The 21,966-nt window shown below is 47.2% G+C and overlaps 1 protein-coding gene across 1 annotated transcript in view; it reads right to left on the bottom strand.

Moving 5' to 3' along the window:
- WHAMM (WAS protein homolog associated with actin, golgi membranes and microtubules) overlaps nucleotides 1–20,994 on the bottom strand; it is a 25,180-nt gene extending 4,186 nt beyond the window's left edge. Inside the window, exons 1-7 of the mRNA XM_015420722.1 lie at nucleotides 20,268–20,994; nucleotides 10,591–10,764; nucleotides 10,048–10,198; nucleotides 6,062–6,231; nucleotides 4,110–4,275; nucleotides 1,837–2,024; nucleotides 559–645 (exon numbers count right to left, since the gene is read on the bottom strand). Of these exons, the coding sequence (XP_015276208.1) occupies nucleotides 559–645; nucleotides 1,837–2,024; nucleotides 4,110–4,275; nucleotides 6,062–6,231; nucleotides 10,048–10,198; nucleotides 10,591–10,764; nucleotides 20,268–20,840 (1,509 nt within the window). The 5' untranslated portion in view covers nucleotides 20,841–20,994. The remainder of the gene's footprint in view (nucleotides 1–558; nucleotides 646–1,836; nucleotides 2,025–4,109; nucleotides 4,276–6,061; nucleotides 6,232–10,047; nucleotides 10,199–10,590; nucleotides 10,765–20,267) is intronic.
- Nucleotides 20,995–21,966: the final 972 nt, after the last annotated feature.

Genomic DNA, 21,966 nt, shown 5'->3' with positions numbered 1-21,966 from the left:
GGGGGGGGCTGGAGATGATGAATGCCTTATGTCGCAGAGGTACTTCCCGTTCAACTGGGCACTGCTACTGTGGGGCAGCCTTCTTAGCTTTCAGCGGCACCTTAAAGATGAGCACGTTTACCATAGCATCAGCTTCACCCCACTCATCGTAGAATTCAAGTGTTAGTTTCTAGGGTCCAAAAAGACTTCAGCTTACACTTATTTCTGGTTTTGCTCTGTGCAGAGAGAAAGCCCAACAGCTATGCAGGAAACAAGAATCATGCCACCACTCAATGGAATCTTAATCACCCCCCCCCCCATTGCTTTGCAGCCAAAAGGGAAAAAGAGCCAATATTCTCAAACACATCTCTTCCCGGTGCTCACCTGGAATCCAGGTGTATACTCTGCCCTGGCCTGTATAATGCCCATGTCTGTATACACACATTAAAATGTGTCACGTATATTTATATTTTGTAAGCTGCCTTGGGCATTGCAGAAAGGCAAATGATCAATACTTTAAACAAATAAGTTATATCCCCAAACAAAAAATTGTCTCCCTGGCCCCTTCTCAGTACGCACAATCTGGATGCTGTGATGCTGCTGGAAATGCCGAGCACTCTCTTGTGCCTGCTGGAGCCTCAGATGGTGGCTTTCTTCACACTGGTCCTGACGGAAATAAAAAGCAATCCTGGTCAGTTGCCTTTAGAGCATGGCCTCCATTCCTGGAGCATTGTCTTTTTTTTAGAAAAAAGGTTGTCATTCGGGTTTGGAGAAGGGGAAAAGACATGAATCGTAGAATCACAGAGTTGGAAGGGGCCATACAGACCATCTAGTCCAACCCCCTGCCCAATGCAGGACCAGCCTAAAGCAGCTCTGACAAACATTCGTCCAGCCTCTTCTTGAAAGCTGCCAGTGAGCGGGAGCTAACCACTTCCTTAGGCAGCTGATTCCACCTTTGAACCACTCTGACCATGAAAAAGTTTTTCCTAATATCCAGCCGATACCTTTCTGCATGTAATTTAAACCCGTTGCTTCGGGTCCTATCTTCTGCGGCCAACTGGAACAGCTCCTTGCCCTCCTCCAAATGACAGCCTTTCAAATATTTAAAGAGAGCAATCATGTCCCCCCCTCAATCTCCTCTTCTCCAAACTAAACATTCCCAAGGCCCTTAGCCTTTCCTCGTAGGGCTCTGATCATCCTTATCACTCTCTTCTGCACCCTCTTGATTTTGTTCACATCCTTTTTGAAGGGAGGCCTCCAGAACTGCACACAGTACTCCAGGCACGGCCTGACCAAGGTATTATACAGAGGGGCTATGACCTCCTGCAATTTTGATGCTATGACCCTTTTAATTCATTAGAAACAAACATGTTTATGGGAAACATTCTCCAATATTTTACTTTCAAAGAATCCTTTCCATACCAACTTGTAGGTCCATGGCAAGGAACTCCCATGCAAAAGGGACGGAAACTGGCCAGGGCCAGAGTTCATGCTTTGCCCACAGAAGATCCCAGGATCAGACCACTGGGGTCTCCAGTTAAGAGGCTCTCAGGCAGCAGGCACTGGGAAAGAACTGCCTGCAGGCACCGCCAGCCGGAGTAGATAGCTAGATGGGCCAATTGTTTGACTTGGGATAAGGCAGCTTTTTATGATCATTCCAGAGGATTCTGTGTGCCTGCACAGAAGACCACTTGATGAACAACAGCTACAGGTAAGTGCAACCCAGTTATCGACCACCTACATGGCCTCACAGACTAGAAGCCTGGCATATTAAAAAAAAAAACAACCAGAAAAAAACAAGTCTCTCTCTCCAGATTCTGCACCCAGAACACACCTAAATATTGTAGACCGTATTACCTTTTTGTTCCTGAGATAGGCTCTCCTTGAACAGATAACCCCACGTTTTGTCTCCAGCTGCTTGGTCTTCTGCCGCAGTTGCGCCATTTCGGAGGAAGGCACGTGCGTTTCTTCCAGGGCTTGTTCAGAGGCTTGCAGCTCATCAGGGTTTTCACATGTATCATAATAAATCACTTCATCCTGAATTTCTAAGAAGGTTACATTCAGCAGGGAGAAAGGCAGAGAAAAATTTAAAAACTCCTTTACAGCCACCACCACAGTTCTCAGCAAGCTGGTAAGGAGGCTGACAAGGCTTCTGTGAGCTGAAAATACTGACGCCCCAGAGGAGGGTGCCTACAGTCTCTCTGCCTGACTACAGTACAACTTGCCTTCTTCCAGTCAGCCTGCTCTGGGTATCATGATTTAGCTCTGATACAGCAGAAGCACCCTGTTCTCAAAGGAGTCTAGAGTTGTATCTTGTGTGGAAATGCTGGGAGGGTGGGGGTTGACACCTACAAGGCCAGACATGCAAACCAAACAAGTGTGTAAGAGCAAAAAAAGAAGGAAAAGGGTGACGCTGGAGACGCAGGCCTACAAAGACACAGATGAACCATGTGCTATATATCTGGCACCAGCAGCAGCAGTGCTTTTCTTTGGATTGGGACCCGGTCAGGCGTATACTTCTGTTTGCTGTCATCTGTTTTGTTCTCTGCAGGGGGACTACCTATAGATGGTGTGGGCTCTGAAGTGGCTCAAATTCACAGTTTGGAGCCCTGACCTGGAGAGCCCAGGCAAGCCCAATCTCATCAGATCTCGGATGCGAAGCACGACTGACCCTGGCAAGGACTTGGAAGGATGACCTCCAAGGAATACCAGGGCCGGGATGCAGAGGCAGGTTATCAAGCAACCTCTCTGAAATGTCCTAGGCCTAGCTCCACTAGGGGTCACCAGAAGTTACCATAATTTCCAGGCTCACAAGCACACACACACACACACACACACAAATACTCACAAAAAGTTCACAATTTGGGCAGCTTCAGGCACATTTGTAGACCCAGCACTGGTCTACACAACTATAAATTTTCATATAATTGAAAGGAGACCAGGAAAGAAAAGATTTTCCAAATGTTTGCTGATTGGTTACAACATATGTCCCAGAAAAATTTTGGCTCAATTCACGATTCTGCGCTTTTCCATAATCAAGAATTAGCTCGCATTGGATGCTTCTGAATTAATATATGGCCAGCTAGGATTGGCCTGCCATACAATAATCCAAGCTCCAGGCCTTGTGAAATTGTAACAAAGGTATGGGGGAAAAATTTTGCCCATTCTTTCACTCTCAAGCAAAAGGAACTAGGGAGTCTCCATAAGCACAATCCTACAAATGTTATTCCATTGTTCCCTCAATACAATAGAACTAATGGCTAGAGCATTAGACTAAGACTGGGGAGGTCCACATACAAATTATCACACAGCTATGAAGCTCGCAGTGTGACTTTGGGACAAGTACTTGAACAAGGATCCCTGCTGGATCAGACCACTGATCCATCTCACCCAACACCTGGTTCCATGAAATGGGTGAAAAAGTTGCCCTTGAACGGCCAACAAACAGGCACACAAACCCCTGCTGTTCCATGCTTGCACTTGTGTTCAGAACTCTTATGTTCTTATGTTCTTATGCATCCTTGCACTTGTGTTCAGAGGCTGACTGTCACTGAACATGGAGGTTCCCATTAGTAGCCAGTGATGAATCTGCTCAGCCCCCTCTTCCGAGCCTTCTATGCTCCCGGCCGTCAATATGTCTACTGCCAGTAAATCCCACAAGTTAATTACTTGTTGACTGAAGAAGCACTTTACTGTGGGAATCTGCACGAGGGCTATAAAGAGGCAGCTGATGGCAGGACGTCTGTTTCAGGCCTAAGCTGGCTGGGCATAGCAAGATGGGCTTCAACCCCCCCAAAAGTAGCTTCAAGCAGCCAGCCCTCTGTTGAATGGCACCCACCACTCACCTGACTGGGTCCGGTGCCTTTGGACTCTGCATTGGAGCCTACCCAGCAATCCTTGTGTGTCCTGCACCACAGACACAAATGCAGCTCTCTGTCTCTCATTGCATTTTGTTTGCAAATTCCCAGCTATGCCAGAAGGTGGCAGCCCCACCTGTGAAAGGAAGCCCACCCACAGGGGCAAAACACATTCCCAGTTTTGCAGAGGAAAACACATTCCCAGTCCTTGGCAGTTGTCTGCAGCGTTGCCACCACCGCCACGAGACTGTGGAAACTGGCCCTCCGCCTTACCTTTCATCCGTCGCCTCAACGTTTCCAACTGTGTGACAAGCAGCATTTCTTCATTCTTCAGGATCTCAAACTCTACTTCGTACAGCTCCAGCTGGGTTTCGTAATATTCTATTTCCAGCTGTTCTAGTCGAGCCAGGTCATTTTCTTGATCTTCAAAGGCCTCCATCTGTACGTTTGCAAAAACATGGAAGGGAAAACCATTAAGATCACAAATGCTATGTGGAAAAGGCCAATTCTGGCCTGTTGAGCTGGGGGGGGGAGTTGCTGCCAAGTCACAGTGGACTTATGGCACCCCCTTGTGGGGTTTTTGAGGCACAAGACATCCAGAGGCGGTTTTGCCCTTGCCTGCCTCCATGTCGCAGCCTTGGTATTCCATGGGGGTTTCCCATCCAAAGACTAGCTGGGGCTGATTCTACTTAGCTTCTGAGATCTGACAGGGTCAGGTTAGCCTGGACTGTCCAGGTCAGGACAAGCTCAAGTTTTACTACCTTTTTATCCCACCATTCCTCTTAGAAGTCCTCGGGGTATTTTATCCTCTCATCAACCCTTTGAGGTAGGTTAGGCTAAGAAATAATGACTGGCCCAGGGTTATCCAGTAAGCGTTGTGGCTGACTTGGAATACAGACCAAGGTCATCCCTGCTATAAGTCTAAGAGGAAAGATGGAGGTTTAACAGGAAGCGAGGCTGCTGTGGTTAGACAAAGCCCCACCCACCGCCAAGGCTGCCCCAAACCAATGGAACCTCATCTCCTCACAACCTCAAATCTGCATGTCCAAAAGAAATTCTTTTGATCCTAACAGCTGTCGGGCTTGAACCTGGGACCTTTCTAGTTCAATCAAATTTATTGTTACAGTCAACAACCAGCACACTCAATCATTTTACATAAAAAAACATTTGAATAAGAAATGAGAGATAAAACCAACAGTGGCATACTTAAATTTACAAATCTGTGACTATAACATAGAGATGAGCCATAAAATTTGTGTATAATTTAGATAAAAGATTAGAAAACCTAACTGCCATGCATTTTACATTCCTTGTAAACCTGGGCACAAAATCTAGCCACCTGTCTTGTTGTCTGATGGTTCCTGTCAGATAGGAGATAATCAAGTTTAATTTTATTTGATCTGCCAGGAAACCTTTCGAACAGCGGACTAATAGTCTCCATATGGATCACCCTATGGTATACACAGTTGAAAAATATGTGTTCTAGAGAGTCTATTTCATGGAGGGGGCAGGAGCAGAACCTCAGTGAGTAAATGGTCCCTTTAAACCTCCCTTCCAATAGTGCAGACGGCAAGGACATGCTTCTGGCTAACGTGAATGCCCTTCTTGAGTTATTGGATTCAAGAAAATATAAATAGGCTGCAGGAGTGACTATTTATCTGATATTTAATGGAGAGAAATAGCCAGGAGAACTGAGAATATCCAATTGTCTTTCAGTGTCACTCACTCTCTGCTAAATGAGTGATTTTGCCTGGTCTATACCAAGACCTTTCTAGTTTCTGCATTCTGTTCTGCTACTGCTGTACTGCCGGTTAAAAAAAAGAGATAACACCTAAAAAACCCCCAACTTTATTTTACCGCTTGATTCTTGGAGAGCAAATCATATTGGGTTGGATCCTATGACTTTCCTTTCCTAAGTTTTCCTTTGAGGGAGAACGGCTTTCTTCCTTTTCTGATGGAGAAACGTCTTTTTTCTCTCCTGGCAGAACAGTGTCATACGAGCCAATCAGCTGAACACAACAGGCCTCTCTGCAGTTATGTTCCAATCCAACACAGCATTTGGGCTTGCGTACCCCCAACCAAGGAAGCCTCAGGATTTAACACCTTTCTCACTCCTTGTAACAGCATTCTTTTTTGACTGCAGGGATTTGGATATCAATTCACAGCGAGAGCAAAGGCAAAAGGGAGGGGGGGGCAGACGTGGTGGCAATTTGCTGAGCTCTTACTTGCTTCCGGATGTCAGCTCTCTTGTGGTTGAGGCACAGTTCTCTCGCTCTCATGTGCTGAAGGGTCTCTTTGGCTAAAAGGTACTTGAGGTTTTCTAGTCTCGGAGAAGCTGATGCCCAGGCGGCTTGGCCAAACCGCTGGCGGTCTTGCTCCATCTGTTTCTTCATTGCTGCCCAATCAGAAGGAAGCAAAAAGGGGGGGGGAGGAATAAATTCTGTGTTAAAGAGCACTCCTGAGCCTTGTCAAGACAGGAACCTATTAAAAGCTGAGTGGTATTTGGTTAGCATTCACAAAGCAAAGAGAAAAAAAACTCTCACAAATATGGACACATTGGCCCCGGTCACACTGGGGGAAAAGGTGCGGCTGAAGTGCGGCTTTTTTGAGCCACATCAAAAAAGAAGCGCAGCGGCAGGATCAGACAGATCCCCCGAGCCACCGCGCAGTTGCTCCCCGGCATGATGGGTGAGCGAGGCGATCCCACTGCGCATGTGTGCGCCTGCACAGTTTGGCCGGGGGCCTCCCATGCTGCCGGAGACAGGCGCGCTGGCGATCCCACGGCCGCCCCTGCTGCGGATTTTCTGGTAAGTAGTAGTGTTTTGTAGGGGGTTTTTTGATCCACATCTTTGGCCAGAAGAGACGGATCGGGGATGGGTGCGCACCGCTTCCCAGATGTTGCAGTGTGATCACTCCTGCTTAATGCGCCCCCGATCTGTCCCTCTCACGGATCAAAGCCTCCCGTGTGACCAGGGCCATCAAACAGCTTTCTATCAAATCAGACCATTGGTCTCCTCTGATTGGCAGTGGCTCTCCAGGGTGTATCCAGTAGAGTCCCTTTCACATCACCTGCTACTCAATCCTTTTAGCTGGGGTTGAACCTGGGGACTTCTGCATGCACAGCAGATCCTCTACTACCGCTCTTTAACCCTGAACATTTTCGCCCGATTCCCCCCACGTCTACTCAATCCTCAAAAAACAGGATTGAGTAGACACTGGGAAAATCGGGCGAAGCTGCGGGGCAAAATGCGGCCGCGCAGCACATGGTGTGAAATTGACACGCTTGGGGCAAAGGGAAGAGGGAGCGCAAAGCAGCAGCCTGTGGGAATTCGCTCCAAGGCTTATTTAGGTAAAAGGTCTCTCTGAGGGCAGATCTGCGTGTTTCACACACACCCTCCCCAGGTAGCAATGGAAAGAGTCCAGTGGCACCTTTAAGACCAAGACTTATTTAGGTAAAAGGTCTCTCTGAGGGCAGATCTGCATGTATGGCAGATGCTCCAAGCTACTCAAGTGGGGTTCCTCCACAGACAAAAAGAATGAACTAAAAGGAAGGACAGGATTGCCCATTGGAAACACTGGGAGAGTCTTGAAGGCTCATTGGAAATAATGAGATCTAGGAATGCCAACTGACTTGCATAGGCTCCATTGAAATACATTACAGCTCAAGAAGAGTTGCAAAGCAAATGTGGAATGGATTTTCCATTAAGCTCTCTGGTCTCAAATACATTACTCTGGGACTGGAATGACAGGCCTCACAGTGGAATGATAGCCCCTGGTGGAATACTCAATGCTCTGCAACTGGAATTGCAAAATGTAGCGTGGAATTAAACTTTTTACATTTTTATTAACATTTCTTTAAGGTGTTTAGCTATTACAACTCAGCTCCACCTCAGTAATTGTCCTCCATGTCATCTCTTCAGTTCTCTTACATCCCTTCCATAGTCTCTTTGAAAAATCCCAACCCATACTCTAACTGAGGGTTCTCCAACCTTTTTCAGCCTGCAGCACCTTTGTAATTCTTGACACAGTGTGGTGGGTGCAGACACAGGAAGACCGTTGCAGAAGGCAGAGCAGTCAGTGGTCAACAGAGTGGGCAAAAGTGTGCAAGGAACTCAGGCAGAGTGTGACACATAATGTGAACCTTGAGGTCAAGAAGGCAGCGGAACTGGACACTGGAACTGGAAGAAGACTAGAGTAAGATTTATAATTGACAACAGAGGAGGTGCCTCATATCAACCTCATGAATGTGTACAGAAACTGAGAAGCTGACAGGCAGGATAATTACTGCGGTGGAACTGATTTGGCGATAGTAACACACCTTCCAGAAATATTAACTAAATGTAAAGTATTTATTCCACTCTATAGTTTGTGATTCTAGGTGCAGAGCACTGACACTACTCCCAGAAGCTGTCATTCCATTCTGGGGCCTGGCAATCCACTCCCAAAACATCTGCTACCCCCAGGGGCTGTCATTCCACTCTGGGGCCTGTCATTCCACCCTCAGAACACATCTGCTACTGGAATGACAGTCCCCAGAGTGGAATGATGATCCCTAGCAATAGAATCTGTGCTGTGGGACACTGGAATGACAGGACACCTACAGGCTTTTCTGTGTTGTTGCCCTCCTTACTGCAGGCTTCTCTGATGTTCTGCGGGCTTCTCTGATGTCTTCTTGGTGCAGTGGGAGGGCTTCTGGAGTCCTGGCCCTGCTGGTGGCCTCTGGGTTTTGGCCACTGTGTGGCACAGAGTATTGGACTGAATGGGCCACTGGCCTGATCCAACATGGCTCCTCTGATGTTCTTATGTGATGTTTTGTCTTCTTGGTGTTTGGGGGAGAAACAGTGGGAGGGCTTCTGGAGTCCTGGCCCCGCTGGTGGACCTCCTGGTGGCCCCTGGGTTTTGGCCACTGTGTGACAGAGTGTTGGACTGGATGGGCCACTGGCTGTCAGAACCCACAGCCAACAACGAAGTACACACATTCAGGAACGGTAATACTTTTATTGCAGAGCTATAGACGCAGTACCATAAGCACTGTTAAGAATGGCTGCGGCCCCATGGGCATAATAGGATATAGTGTATTCGTATGCACACACACACCCTCATGGCACTGGCCAATTAGGCACCCTCCCTCGCACGGGATAAAGCTTGGAGACCATTAGGTAGCTAAAGCTGAGAACCAACACTCTCCCACGGCACCTAGGAGAAACCCAGACAATACAACTCCCTCCTGCACATCTGTATAGATAAGCATTTTGGCGCAAAGCAGAAAAAGCACAGAAAGGAATGCAGTAGCAATTAACCAGACACAGACCGAGCTCCCCAACCCCCATGGCAGCATAGCTGACACTGGCCTGATCTTATGTTCTTATGAGAATAGGGCCAGGGCTTTCTCCGTAATGGTGCATGGTGTGGAGGTGGCTCTCCTCTTTCGAGCTCTTAAAACACAGATGAAAATGCCCTCTTTTAGGGTTGGAAGATAAGGAATATTCCTTGTGAGTAGCAGTGATCTGGGGTTGTCAGGGGGAACTTTGTATTGGCTGCTGTCCATAGGAACCAACCTGGGCTCCTGCTAATGAGAAAATGAGAGCTTGTATGGATGATCAAGGTCTGCACGCCTCCTGTGTATGGGAAATGTGCGTTCCACCTCCACTTCATCTTATTTATGCAAATTCCCCAAGAAGTAGGTCCAACGCATGTAGAGCAAAGGTGAATCAAAGGTAGGAAATGCACTCAGATGCCTTTCTCAGAGCAGGCCAAGAGCTGTTGATTCAGGGAATATCCGTTTCTTTGTTGTTAGCTATATTTTTGGTATAGGGATAGATTTGTATTGGGTGCTTCATTTTTTTTTTAATTGTGTGTTTTTGTAGACTCCAAGTCTTGAAATGAGTATAGCAAAAAAAGCAAAAACAGATAGTGTTTGTATCATTGAAAGCTCTGTTATTGTGTTTTTCTTTTAAGACAAAAGACGTTAATGTATGAGTTGTTTTTTCTAAACTAAAACCTCAGTATTCAGGTTAAATTGCCGTGTTGGCACTTTGCGATACATAAGTGGGTTTTGGGTTGCAGTTTGGGCACTTGGTCTCTAAAAGGTTCGCCATCACTGTCCTAAAGGATACGTCCAATTCCCACTCGGCCACCCACGGCAATGCCTGAAGTCTGTGGCTCCACAAGAAGGCCACCTGTGGCCTTCCTGTCCTCCACTGCAACTTACCCGCCAGTGCCATCACCGTTTCCTTGAAGTAGCTGACAGTGATGTCTTGGATGGAGCACATGGCTTCTTCCACCTGCATGGTCCACTCCTCTGCCTCCACCTGCAAGGCTTCTCTCCTTTTCGGGCCCAGCCTATCCGCTTGTAAGGATTTCTGCAAAGAGATCTCTTTTACATCTCAGCCCAAACACGCATTTTAAGGCAGTTTGTGGTGGTTCAATAAGAGCAGTTAGCAGGGGTTTAAATGGCTCCAAGCACGGAGCAGAAAGCAGGGGGTTAAATGGCTTGGAGGGGAGCAGAAATGGCCTGGCAGGAAGCAGAAAACAGGGGGTTAAATGGCTTGGAGGAGAACAGAAAGCAGATGTTAAACTGCTTGGAGCGGCAGCAAGCAGAAATCATGAACCGATACGAACTGGTTCAGTTCACAAACCAACATATCGATTCATGGTTCAGCCACAAACCACAAACCGAATACAAAAATGTGGTTCATGCCCATTCCTAATTGTTTTTAAACGGGATTGTGAGAAGTCAGAAAGCCAAACCTACTAGGATCTCCAATTTGTATAACGTTGCCAGTTCTCGCATGTCTCTGAATGGCTGCAACAAATATTGATAGAATTTGGTCGCCACGGTAACCAGCTCCCAATATGCTTCATCTTCCTCCTCATAAACCTCCATTAAGGCTACCAAGGTGTCAGCATCTTTGTGCCGATGTAGGACCTAAGACAGAAAAGAAAGTTCTGAAATGAGTAATGGGGTTGTAGCCTTTGGAAATAAACAAGAGAAGCTGATGCTATATTCCTAATTGTAGCTTTTAGGAAAATGAGAAAAATACCATTGATTAAAAAACAGTACCTCAAGATCTGGGATCTCTTGATCTTGGACAAAAATCTCCACCCAGCTCGAAATCACCAACAATCCATCATACACAACTAATCTTACCAATAGACTGCTACCCTTAAAAAAAAAATTATTAGAAAACCCAAGCAGCAAATTCACAAAAGGCCCCCAATAGGCAGCTCCACCCTGGATTATTATCATGTAGTCAAACTGTGGCTTTGACTACATGATAACAGCGGTGGCTCAAGTGGTTAAGACGCTGAACTGCAGGCTGTGGAAGGGTCAGTAGTTCAACAGTTCGAGACCCGAGTCTGCTGCATGACGGAATGAGCTCCCATCTCTAGTTCCAGCTCCTGCCAACCTAGCAGTTCGAAAGCAAGAAATTGCAAGTAGATAAATAGGTACCACTTCGGTGGAAAGGTAACAGCGTTCCGTGCGCCTTGGTGTTTAGTCATGCCGGCCACATGACCACGGAAACATCTTCGGACAGCGCTGGCTCTTCAGCTTTGAAACGGAGATGAGCACCGCAACCCTAGAGTCGGATTTGACTGGCTTTCATGCGAGGGAACCTTTACCTTTACTAATCTAAGTATGCCTATTTTGGAACACCACTAGTAACTGTTATTATTATTCTTCCTTCCTTATTGTTTTATTCATGAAAATAGATCCAGGTAGTCAGCCATGGTCTGAAGCAGTAGAACAAATTTAGAAAAATAAGGTGGCACTGGACTGTGAATTTGTTTTATTGATGTTCTTTACCCACATCGTACTTGGGCCTTTATGTGTTACTACTGTTATGGTTATTACTATTCTCCACAAAAGTGTCAGATAGCCCTGTCATAGATCTGGAATGTGGAGGGGTATCCTCCTTCTCGTTCTCAGCTCTCTTCTGCTCAGCTACTGTGTGCTATGTTATGCTTGACCTTGTAGATGTTTTCAGCTGCAGCTTACACAGCTGAGAAAGTTAACAGCTTCTCTGCTATGCCCGCTTGCTTTGCCACGCGCGCGAACTATATCCATTGGCTTATGCTTACAGGGGGAATGTTTGATTTCACTATAAGTCAGAGGCCCTAGTACTGACGGCCATTCCTGATACAATCTGTACACGTGTTCTTTTGTACTGGAACCACTAATAAACAGTTATCTTCTTATGAAGCCCTATGTGGTGTGACCTGACTAAGGAGCCTGACAAAGTGTCAGGAATCCCTTTATCACTCAACCCGCATCTCTCAAGCCGAGATGAGCGAAGGAGAGGAGACCACTATCCTGACTCCGACCAAGGAGGGGACCCAGCTTCCTCTCGAGGAGACGAATGCTGAGACCAAGGTTGCGGAGTCTGCCCCGCGGGATGCAGGGACGGACGGGACAGACCTTCTGTTGGAACCCTTTGGAGGGGCGACAGCCAGAGTGACTACAAGGTTGCGTTTTGGCTCACAGCAGAAAAAGCACAGAAAGGAATGCAATAGCAATTAACCTGAAAGGAAAGCAATAGCAATTAACCAGACACAGACCAACCTCCCCAACTTTTATGGCAGCATAGCTGACACTAAGGGGAAAATCTTTTCAAAGCTCGACCTCCAGGACGCTTATTTCCGGGTCCGCATAAAAGAAGGGGATTATAAGATGGCGTTTAACACTCTGCTGGGGCAGTTTGAGTATCGAGTAATGCCGTTCGGACTCCAAGGGGCCCCTGAGGTCTTCATGAACCTTATCAATGAAGTGTTACACAAGCACCTGTTTAAAGGGGTTATTGTTTACCTTGATGATACATTGGTTTACTCCCCCGATAAACCTTCTCACATCAAGTTGATGAGAGAGGTCCTGCGCACGTTGCACAAGCACAAACTGTTTGCCAAGTTGTCAAAATGATATTTTCACTGTACTGAGATAGACTTTCTTGGATACCACATTTCATCCAGGGGTCTGGAGATGGATCCGGCCAAGGTTCGGGATGTGGTGGGGTGGGAACCTCCTCAAACCCAGAGGCAACTCCAAGCCTTCCTCGGGTTCACCAATTTCTACAGGTCCTTTCTAGAGAACTTCGCACTACGAAGTTGCCGATATTCTGGACTCTAAGCCGAAGCACAACAAACTGTACTATTTGAATGGGTGGACTTTGGCCCGCAATACCGAGAATGGGTGGCAGAGGAGCATGTTTCTGCCCCGTGCCTTCTTAAACGCTTCCACCAGCACTTTCCAGAGAAACCTGGGGGGGGGGTCGTTGGGAGGGGCAGGATGTCAGATAGCCCCGTCATAGATCTGGAATGTGGAGGGGTATCCTCCTTCTCGTTCTCAGCTCTCTCCTGCTCAGCTACTGTGTGCTATCTTACGCTTGACCTTGTAGATGTTTTCAGCTGCAGCTTACATGGCTGGGAAAGTTAACAGCTTCTCTGCTATGCCTGCTTGCTTTGCCGTGTGTGCGAACTATATCCATTAGCTTATGCTTACAGGGGGAATGTTTGGTTTCACTATAAGTCAGAGGCCCTAGTACTGACGGCCATTCCTGACACAATCTGTACACGTGTTTTTTTGCACTGGAACCACTAATAAACAGTAATCTTCTTATGAAGCCCTGTGTGGTGTGACCTGACTAAGGAGCCTGACAAAAAGCTGCTAATAAATAGTGATGAAAAAGAAAATGAACATGAGATCTTGGGCTGAGGGAAGACAGTTAACAAGAGTGTCAAAGTTTATATTCATTTAGATGAGCCTCACAAGGCCTTCCGCATCCCACGAAACAAAGGAGAGATCCAGGGTTGGATCCAGCCAGCTTTTCTACTCCTTCCTACACAGCCCTTGTCCCACACAGCTTCTGTCCATGAAGGTCCTCTGATCCCCAGCATAACCAGCCCTTTCAGCACTCAAATGTGACCCCAACTTCCTGTTTTCTGTGACAGAAAAGTTGCTTTTCTTTACTTTTCTTGCTTACAGGCAGCCTGCTAACCTAAAACAACTTCTCACCCGCAATGATAAACTACTTAACTGTAACATGGACTCTGGTACCAAGGCCTGCAACAAACCGAGATGCCAACTGTGCTTTCATATAGATTCTAGCAACACCATCACTGGACCCAGCAACATCAGCCATACCATCTCAGGTTCCTACTCCTGGTCATCCTCTAATGTGATTTATGCCATCACATGTCAGCAATGCCCTTCCACTCTCTACACTGGACAAACAGGCCAGTTCCTTCGACGAAGAATTAATTGACATAAGCCTGACATCAGAAAACACAACATTCAAAAGCCAGTGAGGGAACATTTTAACCTTCCAGGACATTCAGTTGCTGACCTAAAAGTAGCAGTTATATTACAAAGGAATTTCAGAGGGAGATTAGAAAGACAGACTGCTGAATTGCAACTGATAAGGAAGCTCAAGACAATGCATCCACCTGGACTGAATCGAGACGTAGGTTTCCTGTCTCATTAACAATGCTAGTCTTTAAGGTGCTACTGGACTCTTACTCTTTTCTGCTACCCATCTTGATCTATCAGAAAGAGGAGAGAAGTTGATAGAGTCCAGTGTTCCCTCTAAGCTGAGTTAGTGTGAGCTGGCTCATAGTTTTTTAGCCTCCGGCTCACACATTTTTATCTTAGCTCAGGAAGGATGGCTCCAGAGCAAACTAATTTATGCAGCAGCCAAATTGCTCGCTCACAACTTTAATGCCAGTAGCTCACAAAGTAGAATTCTTGCTCACAAGACTCCACAGCTTAGAGGGAACATTGATAGAGTCTATGCTATAAGAACTGAAAGGTTTTTTGGATGCCCAGCTTGACTTAATGAAGCACCTTAAAGACTAACAAAATGTGTGGTAGGGTATGAGCTTTTGTGAGTCACTGCTCACTTCTTCAGATACAGCTAGAATGTCAGTCCATCTGTCCCATATATTGGAAAGTGGAGTGGTTTCAGATGCCAAATGACATTAGCAGGCAAATGACAATAGAACGTGTGATTGGATTAGGTGTGATATGCAGAGAGGTGATAGACTTGGAGAAATCAGATTTACTGTCAAGGAAAACCGGGTTGTCCATACTACTGTGATATGATAAACTGATCCTTAGCATGACAATCCAGAGCATCACACTGACCTATTTCTGAGCACTCCCTTCCTTCTTGACTCTGGTGGATAAAATCTAAAGGATCTTGAATGGAAAGGCAAAAAAACCAAGATATGCTTGTTACTAAGAGGCAGACTAGCAAGAGACTGAACGCATCTTGAGCATGCACATAACTTCTATGCACCTTCAGCAGGGCCACATGATTAAACCAAGAAGCACCCCTCCCCCCCAACACAAAAAGCTAATCCTGGCTTTCCTCCACCTCCTTTGAAGGAGATGTTTCCAGAAGAGCCCAAGAGGCCTCACACCTTTGTGTCTGCAAGGAGCACCTGTTTGGAAGCAGCTGCCCTGTTGTGGGAGGACGCTTGGCTTAGAATCTTCCCATGTTTTGTGACCCTTTGTGGCTGCCATTTTAGGCCGAGCCCCTCTCCACCTGTGACAGCAATCCTGTGGTAAGGCTCCATGCTGAGGATCCCTGGATTACAGGAGAGGCTGTGGCCCATTGCTCTTCATTAACCAAGAAGAAGAAGAAGAAGAAGAAGAGATTGGATTTATACCCCGCCCTTCACTTGGAGTCTCAGAGCGGCTTACAAACTCCTTTCCCTTCCCCTCCCCACAACAGACACCCTGAGAGAACTCTGACACAAACTGCTCTTTTTCAAGGACAGCTGTGCCAGAGCTTGCGACTGACCCAAGGTCACATCAGCAGGTGCAAGTGGAGTGGGGAATCAAACCCGGTTCTCCCAGATTAGAGTCCACACACTTAACCACTACACCAAACTGGCTCTCCAAGGATGCCTCCACATGTAATTGGATACTACACTACTGTTCTGCTTTACTATTTTATGGAATTTACATGCCACCTCTCCAGAGACCTACCTAAAACAGAACACAAGTTAGAACAATACGATAAACTCCAAAGAATATACAAATATTAATAGAACAGTTCTCAAGCTAGAAAATGACCATTAAAACAGCTTTAAAAGATAGAACCTCTCAATAAAAGCAGTTCGATTCAAGTCCAGTAGCACCTCAGAGTTTCAAGGTATGAGCACCGTTCATCAGACACAGCAGAGGAAAAATGTAGATCTGAGTCTCTATCCCAGTCAGAAGGATGTTGTAAAGAATGCTTATAAAGGATGCGAAGGCACAATGCATATTGTAATCAGCTTGATTAGAGCAGAGGGGAAATGCTTAGGGGAAGAAAATTAGCATCTGTAGTAAGATAAGAATCCTGCTCAGCCCTGAGGAGTCCACTGTTCTGAACTTGTGAATTAACTCAGATTCAGCAATCTCATTTCCCCTTTGACAGTTCTTTGTTTGAGGACTGAAATTCTTGTTGGTCTCGAAGGTGCTACTGGATACATCAACATGGCTGCCCTCTTAAACTACCAATTAAAAACAATCCATTTTGCCTGGGCAAAGATAAACACTGGGGCCCAAAGGCACCTAAAAGGCACAGAGCAGGTGCCTGGTGTTCCCTCTTAGCCTTGTGAGCAAACATTCTACTTTGTGAGCTACTGGCATAAAAGTTGTGAGTGAGCAATTTGACTGCTGCATAAATTAGTTTGCTCTGGAGCCATCCTTCCTGAGCCGAGACAAAAATGTGTGGCCTGAAGGCTAAAAAACTGTGAGCTAACTCACACCAACTCAGCTTAGAGGGAACACTGCTGATGACCCAAAGCAGGAGGCCATTTGAGCATTAGTTGCTGCCAGTGAAAAGGCCTTACTACCTCCAGTTACTATCTGCCTCACCTCTGCAGGGCTTGAAGAGAGATTTTAACTCCATGTTTGTGTATCAGGAGGTGCAGTTTGTGTGTGGTGCAGGGCTTCAGTGTTCATTTACTACATTAATGGACTGATGTGTTTTAGAACAGTGTAGAGATAAATGCTTCAAAAAGGAGACAAGATACGTTTATGGAGGGGAAGGTCCAAGCTAGCCCAATCCTGTCAGATCTCAGAAGCTAAGCAGGGCTGGCCATAGTTCGTATTTGGATAGGAGACCACCAAGGAAGTCCAGGGTTGCTACGCAGTGGCAGGCAATGGCAAACCACCTCTGAACGTCTCTTGCCTTGTATGACGGGACACTGCTGCTTCTTTTTCTGTGAGGCAGACTTTTCCGCCAAAATGCTAAATAGCTGTTCCTGCACTGTCTAAACAGCCCCTTGGTAGCGTGTGGTAATAAACAGTTTATGACTTTCTGAGTATCCCACCCTGTGGTAGAGAATATATTTGGCTTTTGCCCAGGCTAGAGATTTATTGTTGTTAAGCAGGAGCCCACTTGCTATTTCTTTTGTAAATGTCACTTGACACAAAGTTAAATTCAAATGGGAATGATGGTTTTATTAAACAGGCACCATTGGGTTAGGAATAGGCAGGGGATGAGAAAACTGAGGAGAACTTTGTTGTATTTACAAATGATATTTTGAACAGGCAACAAAGCATTTTTGAAGCTTAGTTCCTTACAGCATCAGTTCTTAACAGTGACAGGTTTGTTTGTCTTCGAGATTTCTTAACAGTGACAATGTCTCTTAATAAAGATTCAGATAACTATCCTGGAGATTAGTACTTTCTTCCTGTAACCTATTCTCCCTCCCTCTGGGTTTACAGCTTTCCCATGGACTCCCGAGGAGTCTAAGATTGCTTCCTCTTTCACACCAACTGGGGTCCCTTCTAAGTCAGACCGACTGAATAACTGAGAAGGAAATATTTATTTATTCATTAAAATATTCCCCTTTTCCTAGAAGCAATATTCCTTTTTCTGTTTAGCTAGATGCTAGACAAACAGCTTCAACCTGCTGACCAATCCTTCCTGCCAAAACTGAACCTCAGTGCTTGACCCAGTGAAATAAACGGTTTTCAGCTTGGCTGATGCTTAGACCAAAGTTCTTATTTGGAGCTGTTCCTCAGATTGGATGGTACACAGTAAGGGCAAGGAGTTGTGTCCCTTCACTTCACAAGTGAACTTGTCTGTTTCCCTCTGACAGACACACTAACTCCTCCTGTCTGGCTTCTGACAGGGCAGAGATGAAGCAAGAGGAAAAAGCCCCTTTTCCTCAGCGCTCAGCTGTTCTTCAGACTCTCCTCAGCTGGCACTGGCCAGTCAGAGAGAAGGGGGGGGTGCACCTGCAGCAGCTTGTCAGTCAACCTGTGCTTCACAGTGAGGCACTGACCCTTTAATCTCCCACCTCTCTGAATTTGATGCACTAAGCACCCTGCTTTTGGAGGTCAGTTTGTCACACCTTGAAAATGCTACAGGGTCACTGTAAGTTGGCTATGACTTGACGCCACTTTAACACACACAGCTATGGGGGTTAAAGCAAACCTCCATATTCAAAGGCAGTCAACTTCTGAAGACCAGTCCTGGGAAGCAACATCAGGGAAGGCCATGGCTTTTGTTGGCTCTCCAGGGCAAGGGATTGGCCACTTCATGAAAATGGCCTAGATGGTCCACAGGTATGATCCAGCAGAGCTCTTCTTACATTCTTATAGCCCAGCCTCAGCTATGCCTGTGGGTCATTTGCACATTTACATTTTGATAGCATTTATTTGTTTACTTAAAGAACATGTATTGTGCTTTCCATGGTCAAACGTCTTCTCAACAAGGCCAAAAACATTACAGTAAATTACTAAGGTTCCGTTCACACAGAGATGTTGCCACACTAAGGACACGGATGATAGGCGGATTTTCGGTGCGCGATCACACTGCAACATCTGGGAAGCGTGGTACACCCGTGGCTAACCCGTGGCTTCTCGCCGAAGATGCGGAGTAAAAAACTACTACATACCATGTACTAGTTTCCGGAAAACGCAGGGCAAGGGTAGGCATCTGATCGCGTTTCCACTTAAATCCCGTGGCATCCGGCGCCCATCCATGTCCCGTCGCACACCATATATTTTTGGTAAGTCTCCACAGGATGCGCACAAATGATCATGCGCATGTGCAGACTTCGGTGTGAAAAAAAATCCTGTTTGCCACAGAAGCGGTGCCTAGCGATTGCTGGTGTGATTGTGCCGCGCCGCGTCTTTGCCGCGCTGCAGGATAGCTGTGTGATCGGCATCTAACGGCCTAACCACGGGACCTCGACGGGACATGTGATCTGGCTGCCGCACATTACTTTGCTCCGGGACAAACAGCCACACTCCCCCCCGCGCGCATTTTCCAGCCCATGTGACATTCAACAGTTTAATGTCTTATGGAGTAAAGACAAGTTGGCAAAGGAAAAGTTTTAACCAATTTTTTTGCCAGTCATATTTGGTTTCATAAAAAAAGTTACTAAAAAAGATGGGAGACATAATTTCAACCTTTCACACCCTCAGGAAAAAGGATACTAACAGCCTTGGCATTGTCTGTCCAGAGTGCTGGACTAGAACCAGGGTGACCCATATTCAAATCTCCACCTGCCACAAAACTTACTAGGTGATCTCCAGCTGGTCACCCTCTTGGCCTAACCTACCTCACAGGGTTGTTGTGAAGATAAAAATGGAGATGGAGCAAGCCATGTACTTTTCCCTAAACTGCTTGGAGAGCAGGTAAGATACAAATGCACCAAATAAATAAAAGTTGGACCTCTGGCTCTGTCATGGGCACTTTTGCAGCTTCCTACAGCACCCTCAGACATGGTAGAATGAGGCCTTGGTTGGTCAACTGGAAGGATTCTCTGCTTTCTCCAACACAGGCCTGCTCTTGGCACAGCACTTTTGGCTGGACTCTGCTCCTGTGCAGCACGAAGAGAGGCTTGGGAGGGAAGGAAAAACTCCACATCCACAGAGCTAACATGCAACTCCTCCCCACTTTTATCATAAACCAGGCTGGAAACTGTTGGGAAGCCCCCAGTTTCTCCCACAGTTACTTTGCAGGCAGAAATTCAACAGATGCATACCACTCCCAACTGCAGGCATGGAAAGCTGCCCCTGATTACTATCTGCTTATTATGCTACTAGCCAAAATGTCAAGAAGCAGAGGCCAGAAAAAGAGACTGCACAGCCCGGAAGAGCATTTGGCCACAGTTGGGCATTTCCCAGCAGCGGGGTGCGAGGTGGAGCCTTCTGGCTTAGAACCAGGTAGACCCATCTTGCTACCAAGTTATACTGGGTGCTCTGGGGTCTGTCATTCTCTTAGCAAACGCCATCTCTCAGGACTGTTGTGAGGGTAAGAAACATGGAAGAAGGGAGGCTCATGCGCATTGCTCCCGGGGAGGAAGGGCGGGATAAGCACGCACTAAAACCAAAGTTGCAACAACCGAGTGTGCTTTGTGGCCAATGCCACCCCCACACCGCCCCTTCCCCCTCCCCCTCCCCAACGCCCGGCCGCTGCTCTGTACCCTCCGCAAGGCCTCCTTGGCGGCTGTCAGCTGGGCCTTGAGCGCTTTCCTCCGGAACTCCTGCAGGTTCTCGAAGTACTCGTCCTCCTCGTCCTGATCCTGGGCGAAAAGCGAGTCGAGCAGCGCCTTGCGGCCGCACAGGTCCAGCGCCCAGCCCAAGTAGGCCTCCAGCCGCCGGCAGAGCCCCTCGAGCTCGGCCTCCTCCAGCACCGGGCAGTGGGGGAAGAGCAGGGCCCAGAGGCCGCCGCCCGGGCCGCTCAGCGCCGGGGGCAGCGGCGGGAAGGACGGCTCCAGCCGCCCGTTCAGGGCCACCAGCTGCCGGTGGACGCCCAGCAGGGCCTGCGAGGAGTACAGGCCGGCCCAGCTCTTCCGCGGCCCGTCGTCGGCTCCCGGCCCGGCGGCCTCTTGCTCTTGCAGGGTGCGGTTGTGGCAGGGGACGGCGAACTTGCCCTCCACGGCGTTCCACGCGACGAGGAAGCGCAGCTTGTGGGGCGCCCCCTCGGGCTGGCCGAAGGCGTCCTCCTTGACCGCCACCCACCCGTCCAGGCTGTCCGGCTGCGGCTCCGCGTCCATCACCCGGGCGGAGGGAGGGAGGGAGGGAGGGCGGAGATCCAGGGGACGGGGCTTCCGCTCCGCGGGCGGGGACTTCAGAGCCCCTCGGTCCCCAACATTCCAGTCTAGAACGCCCGGAGAACTTCGCGCCCCGTGCGGGAAGAGAGAGTGTTGTGGCTCTTCTGTTACGTCATGCGAGCCCTCCCCTTCCGATTGGCCGGTTAGGCTTTCGGGGGTGGTGGCCTACCACTTTTCTTCTCCCCCCGGAAGTGGAGAGCTTCCAGAAGAGGCGCGTCAACTTTTGGATGTAGTGGAAACGGGAATCCTGGTTAGTAAACGAATGACAAGCCCCACCTCCACCCTCCTGCACGAACTGAGTTCATTAGGATAACTGATGATTATAATTAATTATTATTGAGTTAATTACAAGTACTCTATGGTCAGATTCACTACCAGTGGAAGGCCACAAACAGAGTGTTGTAGAAGGGCTTGTAGAACAAATTTAGAGTCTAATGGCACCTTTACGAAAGTTTTATTCAAGGTATGAGCTTTCGTGTACAAGTGTACATGTTTATTTTTATACCAGGGACTCAAAGTGACTCGCAACGTCTCCCCCCCCTTCTTTTATCCTTACAACAACCCAGTGAGGTAGCTCAGGTTGAAAGTGACTCATCACTCTAAAACACCAAATGAAGGGCGGGGTATAAATCCAATCTCTTTTCTTCTCTCTCTAACACAGTCAAAATCAATTTACTGGGATTTTAAAAAAAAATAACAGCTTTGTTTTGTTGACAGCAAACATATTCTCACAGATTTTACAGGTTTCATTGAATGGATTAAATAAAGCCAAAATTGGCCTTTCATTAGAAAAAAGAATGTTGCCAAATTACTGATGTGCCGTGAAGATGTTGTCATGGTTATGAAAACATTTCTCCTTCCATGTCAACAGCTGTCAAGTATTCTAAATGCTCTATACCTCCGTCACTGTGAAGAATGACATTTTTGAGTAACAGGAACACATGAAACTGACATATACTGAATCAGACCCTTGGTCCATCAAAGTCAGTATTGTCTACTCAGACTGGCAGCAGCTCTCTAAGGACTCACGCAGAGGTCTTTCACAGCACTTGTAGCCAGATCTTTTAAC

The sequence above is a fragment of the Gekko japonicus genome, unplaced genomic scaffold (assembly GCF_001447785.1).
Source record: "Gekko japonicus isolate JY-2015 unplaced genomic scaffold, Gekko_japonicus_V1.1 scaffold1431, whole genome shotgun sequence".
NCBI classification, from domain to species: Eukaryota; Metazoa; Chordata; class Lepidosauria; order Squamata; family Gekkonidae; genus Gekko; species Gekko japonicus.
This window is presented reverse-complemented; position numbering and strand designations above follow the sequence as displayed.